The sequence below is a fragment of the Salvia hispanica genome, chromosome 3 (genome assembly GCF_023119035.1).
Source record: "Salvia hispanica cultivar TCC Black 2014 chromosome 3, UniMelb_Shisp_WGS_1.0, whole genome shotgun sequence".
NCBI classification, from domain to species: Eukaryota; Viridiplantae; Streptophyta; class Magnoliopsida; order Lamiales; family Lamiaceae; genus Salvia; species Salvia hispanica.
The window spans coordinates 5,191,807-5,198,758 of record NC_062967.1 but is presented as its reverse complement, the minus strand read 5'-3'; the positions used below and the strand labels follow the sequence as shown (position 1 = coordinate 5,198,758).

Genomic DNA, 6,952 nt, shown 5'->3' with positions numbered 1-6,952 from the left:
ATGCGATGGACGATGGGTATCCTCCGCGCATCGTCCGCGGACGATGGGTAACCCATCGTCCGCGATGCTGCAGTGGCGGACAATGCGACGAACGACGTCCGTCACATCGTCCGCCCCATTGCGGATGCCCTTAGTGGAGAATGAGTTCCACCAAAAAAAAAATTCAAAATTAGAAAGTGTATATTCGTGTGGGACGGACTAAAAATGAAAAAAAATGCATATTCTTGTGAGATTGGGAGAGTATAAAGAAAAGTGGTTGAATTTGGGATGTGAATCTCATTTATACATTAGTTTTATAATAAAATGTGAGTGATATAAGTTAATAGAACGTGAGCCTATTTATTATTTATAATAAAAGTAAAATAGAACTCTAACTATGGGATGAACCAAAATAGCAAAAAAGATTTTTATTGTGAAACGGAGAGAGTATCATATTATATTCGGTTGCAACTTAGTATTACTTACTACACTTACTACAATCAATAGATTATAGAATACTCCACTTGATAATGTATAGTTTGAAATTTCAATTCATTCATCAAGATCTTCTCACCCAAAATGAGGGCATTGGCAGAAATATCTTCTCTCGAATATTACACATTAACTTAAAACTTATAAGCCAACTACTGTGAAAACTGAAAACCCTGCAATAACAACTGCATTTAATCGTACACATCTTTGAATCTGTTGCAAATAAGTAGGAAAATTAGCTAAAAAAATAGTGCAGTTGGATAGTTATCTTCTCAATAAGTAGTTTCCGTTCACCCCAATTTCAGCACAATCGACCCGGGCTTGCCTACTCACAATCAGCATAACCAAACTGCTGAAAGCTGGTTCGAGCCAAATCACATGCTTCTTAATTGTTGAAATAATGCCAGACTATTTTGTTCCTCCGTTCACTAGCTATTTTCATCAATATCTCCAGATTCTATACTCGCGCAACCTAATAGGGTACATGTACAATTGGATACATAGTAGCTACAATCGTTTGTAGAAGAGAACATACGCCTGGTCGTGCAGCACCTTGCTTTTAGGAATGGGTGTGACGGAGGCATCATCATAGCGCAGCCATGTACCATTGGGGTGAAGTGCGTCTGCAGTGTAGTGTCCCTTTGAAGGATCCCTTCCATGATGAGTGATCGTAGCTACCAGTTCATATCTTTTAGCCTACATTGACCAGTTTGGGGAAGATTTTCAATCAACAAATGTATATTAACATCATATACAATGCTCAATGCGACAAGTCATGAACAAGGTCTAATAGAGTTTCAGGAGCATCAAAGCAACAAAGGATCAATAGATCAGAGATGGTTAATGTAAATAAACACTCCTGCAGTATTAATTCAAAGGCTTTCACGACTTCTTCTACAGTGAAACATCCAGTCGCCTAGTAGAGGCTAGTACCAATATTGTATCTACTGACGAAAGAGACAAAGAAGAACTAACATTTTCACCGTACTTTTCACTTTGCAGTAACTGTCAAGTGTCATAGCAGAAGCTCGGACTGTTTTAAACACATTTTCAAAATAAATCATCCCATAGGAAAATGCACATTATTATCCTTCCTAAAAGACTTAATTGATGTTCCACAGTTGGAACTACGGATTGAGAAAGTTCATCAGGGCAACATTCACATGTCTTTCTTTGTGATTAGGCCCATCTGATTTTTTTTACTGAATCTCAACTCATCAGCAGTTCATGCTAACAGAAAAAATAAATGGTAGGTATTAGCAAATATGGAACCATACAAATATTCCTCCAAATTCATAGGCAGAAATTTTCGTAACTGGTTTAAAGCATAAACCATAATAACATGGGATTAAGTCAAAGTTGAAATTGAATCCATCTATGGAAGGAAGGGAAACAAATAATAGAAGGCTATGATAAGGTCAATCATACAATGCTAAAAAGTCTAACGGAGAATTGCCAAGTGTGTATATATATACAGGGATGAGATCAGTTAGAATAAACACAATCACAAACGCAAAAAATTTATGAATAGCCGATGAACAAATATATGTTACATTTATTTGTTCATGCATTCATGTGTTTGTAGTTTGAACATGTTTTCTCAATTCTCATGTAAAACCACACTCTCATTTGATCTTGTCTCTCTCTCTATATAGGGATGATAATGCTTTTTATGTATCACAATAATTCTTTCTTTCATGACATTTTTTGTTCATACCAAGATCAATGATCCATATTAGTTCCTAGTTCCTACCCTAGGAAAGGTTCTCATCATTCATTTAGTGAGTTGTCACAAAATGAAACATTATATAAAAAGCATTATCGCAAAATAAGCACTATCGTATATAAAGAAGCATGATTCCTAGATTACTAGAGAGGGAGAAAGTTTCTACATGATTCTACCCCTATACATTTGTGTATATATTGTATATTGTGAGTTGTGAGAAAATATCAAAAGGAGAGGCAAGCATCACCTCAGTTGAAGATGCAAGCAATTCATGGCCAACAAGCAGCTCCAAAGGAAAACGCACTGTTTTGTGCAATTTGGTGCTTCCTTGGCTTCCGTAGCTAAAGCGCATCAAATGTAATACCATAATTTCGGAAAGCTCCAAAATCTTAACTGATTTGCTGGCAGTAACCACCTCAGCCTGAATATCACAGTCAAAATGAGAGAACTTATAGTACAGCTGTTGCAGGTGTAATCTGCATGCAAGAAACTAATAATTGCAGGAACTTCTAATTGTACTTTCGGTCTGGCATTTGGATGCATATGTTTTTACAATCCTACCCAGCCTCTGAGACAGAGTCTAATTGGATACAATGATCTTAGTAGGAAATTTCATCATAAACATGATTTCTTAATCGAGAAATTGAATAAACTAATCCCGACACCACAGGAGATAGCAGAGAAGTTGCAACCTAGCCATTCATATTTTTAAACAACTTATTGCTAGATTTGAGGTTGTTCTACTGTGTGTGATAAAAAAAAGTTATGCAGAGGAAGTTTAAAGTGCCCAAGGATATGAGATAGAATGGAAAGAAGGGGAAAGAAAAAAGCAGGGATGCCCATATCAAACTATTTGAATGCCTATATTAATAATAACATAAGGTATACCTTTCCAGCTGCTGATATTGTATACCCCTCAACTGTTTCTGGTTCAGAAAACAGTTTAAGTGCATCATCTACTGTACAGATAGACTCGGGACAAATATTAAGGTGGAGCAGGATAAATGGCTGTATGGTAGCAGAGGCCTTGTTCCCTGCTAAATACAAGATACTCAATGAGATTATATACAAATGATAGCAGTCAGTATGAATGTAAACATGAGATGAGGTCAAGGTGGATGAAAGTCAAGTGTTTTATGTCGATGAGCACAGAAGAATCAATCTTTTTAATATTGTATTGCACATTTAAAATACAGTAAAAACTCTTTTAAAAATTAAAATGCATGCAGTACTTTCCCTTAATTGAACTTCTAGAAACAAAGCCCACTACATTTTGTCCTTTCAAGGGCATGGTTGTCATTTTGATGATTTCATCCACCACCAACTATGAAGCATGACTTCTGGAGGTTCAAACCGATTAAATATTTATCTTACCTGGCATGATGATTCTTATGGGTGTTACTGTTTCAAGAATTTGACCAGTCAAACAACATTTACTGTACAGCTGATTATCCAGCCTATTATTTGCTCAAAGTAGAAAGTACAGCTGATTAGTGATTACTAAAGTTCATGGAAAAGCACAGCTGAGAATGAAAACTAACTGGGAAGGATTAACGATGACATATGAAATATATATATATCCATGCAGATTCATTGAGTTGGGAACCCAAAAACTGGACCCACCTTCTGCCTTCACCACACTTTTTAATTGACCACCGAAAATGGAACTCAACTTTGAGGGTAGAAAACTCTGGGTTCTTGTTATTGTAGTTTTATTCCTTGAACCAACAGTCTCCCAGCTGTCATCCTCACTTTCATCATCAGTCGAAGAGACTAAAGATGCAGTTTTTCCATTTCCGTTTGGAACTTGCCCATCAAGTTTAAGCAATTCATCATGCATCTGATGCATGACAAAACTTAGGAATTCCTGCGCGTCTTCTTGTCTGAAAGTCAAGCAGAAACCAAAGATTATAAGAAAATCTTAATCATATCTCAGCGCAAGGTGGACTGACAAATGGATACATGCTAAAGTAAAAAATATGCTTGAGAAAACAGTTTATTCTTTTACCTACCAATGATATTTTAGGTAAGATATAATTCAATGCAGTATGCCAGTATATATACATAATACAAACATGGATGATCCAAATTTGTAGTTCAATAGAATTAGTATAATCTTAAAAAATTTAAATTCCAACTATAAGTTTTAGTGTCATCATAGATCATACCATTGGTCCTAACATCAATTTCCTAAGTAGAAAGCTGCAGATGGTACTATCACATGTGAATCTCAACTGGGTTACACTAATGATTAGCGTTTGATATTGATTGTGAGCATCTTTATCGGAAAAATAGTAAAATGGAAACTAGTTTCTCTACTTCACATGGACCCATGGTAATAATAAGTATGTGCTTGCACAAGCAAACATTTAGAGGCTCTGCCAACTACCATTGGAACAAATGTCTGCACCTAAAAATGTCAACAAAGTGGGACCCAGATGCTTCCTAAACGAGGGCACTTATAGTACTTTAGTTTATCCCCATGACAAACAGATCTACGATCCAATGCAGGGAAAGAGAAAACTTCCTTAAAAGCATCCCTAGTGCATCATAATAGATGTCAAATAATAACTGCAATATGAGAGACTACGAAAACATGGCAAACAGAGTAAGACGTAAAAGGATAAAGATGCACAATGCACAAACCTAGGCCTGCCAGATAAGTTATCAGGAATATCAGGAGTGAAACTCTTCAATATGGAGTCAAACATGATAGGCCGAAATGGTATTCCAGTTTGAAGAGCATTATTCTCAATCCTCTTTTCAACTGAGTCAGTGAGCATGTCGAAGTCAGAAATGAAATCAACAAATGCACGCAAGGTTGGATAACCAATCTACAATGTTCAGAAGAAATGGAACTCTTGTGAGCTGGATTACAAGACAAATTAGTTTAATATGCAATAAAAGCTGATTCAGCAGGTACCTCTGGTATATCACGATTTCTAAGCTCATGCAGCAGCTCCAGAAATGGAGTGCATGACAGTAGAGCCTGCAGAGTGGCATTGAGGAAGCAAAGGTTCCCCAAGTTGACTAAACCTCGAGGCAAAAAATTCTTACGAACAGGATTTGGCCAATTTGAAACCTTGTAGGTGCTCCATGTGGAGTTTACATGCTTTATGCCATTTCCAGAATCGTGTAAAACAGCATTTTCTGAGGAACCTCGTGATGCATGTCCATTGATACCAGACAGCTCTGTGGTTGCCTTTATAGAAAAATTGTGTGCACTATCAGAAACTACTGATGCATGCCCATACTCTTCCACCACAGCAGCTTCTGACACTGGAATACTTACACTGTCGCTACGCAACGTTTTTTTTGGTGCATTATCAGGTACTGAACAGGCAGGTCCATTAGATGATTGAAGCTCAGTCAATTTTGTACTGAAAATTCCCACGGATCTTAAAGTTTCCAAATCCAAAGAACCAAATATTATCTGTTTATCATTCTTTTGAGGCTGGCACTGCATGGATCTGATCTCATCTTCAGTAAATGATCCAAAAACCAACACCTGAAATACAAAAAATATATTATTTTATAACTCCTAAAGATAATCCATAAATGTATTAATAATATCCTCCATTGAAGTATTGAATAATGCTGCTTCTGAATTACAGGGAAGAACTTGAAAAGAGTTTGTTTTGAAACACATGGTAATCATATTTAAGCACCGGTTGTGTAAACTAGTGTGGTCACTAGCATGTAACAGCGTTTCTCGAACAACACAAAAAAAAAAAAAACAAGCTTCACATACGTTAATATCAAACACACTTAACAAAATCAGTAATCACTCAATAGCTAGTATACTATCCAAAAAAAGATGAAGCAAACACCTTCAGCATACATTGCAAAAAAGGCTTACCATTCATATGCTTAAAAAAAGTTTCATTTCTAATGCCTTAAGCTCTCTCTTTTAAAACCAATGCCAAAAGCAAATGGGTCATTGGTTCATTTGCAAAGTTCAAACTGGTTTACTATGTGATAATCTGTAGCCTATTACAATTGAAATAACCTTAATACCAATAATGAAAATGCAAAACCCATGCTTAAACTACATATGAAGAGGAAGCACAAGCTTCACCCAAATCCAATGGCTAAATCACAGATCTCGCAAGCATGAAATTTTGTTTCTTAAACTATCGGCCTATACACACTTTTCCACGTCTCAACTCAACCTACCAAACTCATCTTTGTTAAATAGAACAATCCAAATTTTCTCACTCATTCAAAAACTAAAGAGAATCAGCCGGCGGCGCAAAGCAACCAAACAAGAACATCAGACACGAAATCGATTTCAATAGCAATCATCAGATTCCGAGCATAAACAAATACGTTACTTACATTAACCTAAAAACAGTTTGCAATATTATAATTCTTCGAAGTATGCACATTCCAGCAAATGTTCGCGGTAAACGTAAAACCCTAGCTCACAGTGATTCCCGAGGCAGCTCAAAATCCCCAAAACAAGTTAATCACAGTGATTAAGAGTGTCAATCGACAGCACGATTTATTGTGATTTGTAGAAAAAATGAAAATCGTGATTGAAAAGTGAGGGACCTGATTATGAGTCATGTTGAGAAGGGGAGCATCGAGCACCTCATGGAAGAGACCGAGGGGCGGCGGATGAGAAAATGGCGTCTGCTCGAACCGATGTCGGAAGACAGAGAAGGCGAGCCCACAGCTTGAGACATTAAAATTTAAGAGAAGAGAACGCCGAGCGCAAAAAGCCCAGTCAGGAAAAAAGGTGAAGTGTGTGAG

General features: G+C 36.9%; 1 protein-coding gene across 3 annotated transcripts; it reads right to left on the bottom strand.

Moving 5' to 3' along the window:
* Positions 1–627: 627 nt before the first annotated feature.
* LOC125214957 (ubiquitin carboxyl-terminal hydrolase 24-like) lies at positions 628–6,952 on the bottom strand. Of its 3 annotated transcripts, XM_048116213.1 has the most exons (8): positions 6,752–6,952; positions 5,490–5,705; positions 5,121–5,399; positions 4,844–5,031; positions 3,821–4,080; positions 3,086–3,234; positions 2,445–2,618; positions 628–1,167 (listed from the first exon to the last, which is right to left on the bottom strand). In XM_048116213.1, exons 1-8 carry the CDS (start codon positions 6,764–6,766, stop codon positions 979–981), a joined length of 1,470 nt encoding a protein of 489 aa, XP_047972170.1. In that variant the 5' UTR covers positions 6,767–6,952; the 3' UTR covers positions 628–978. The 3 variants fall into 3 exon arrangements, with proteins under 3 accessions (XP_047972170.1, XP_047972168.1, XP_047972169.1); XM_048116211.1 differs by having other exon boundaries at positions 5,121–5,705; XM_048116212.1 differs by having other exon boundaries at positions 3,086–3,231; positions 5,121–5,705; positions 6,752–6,951.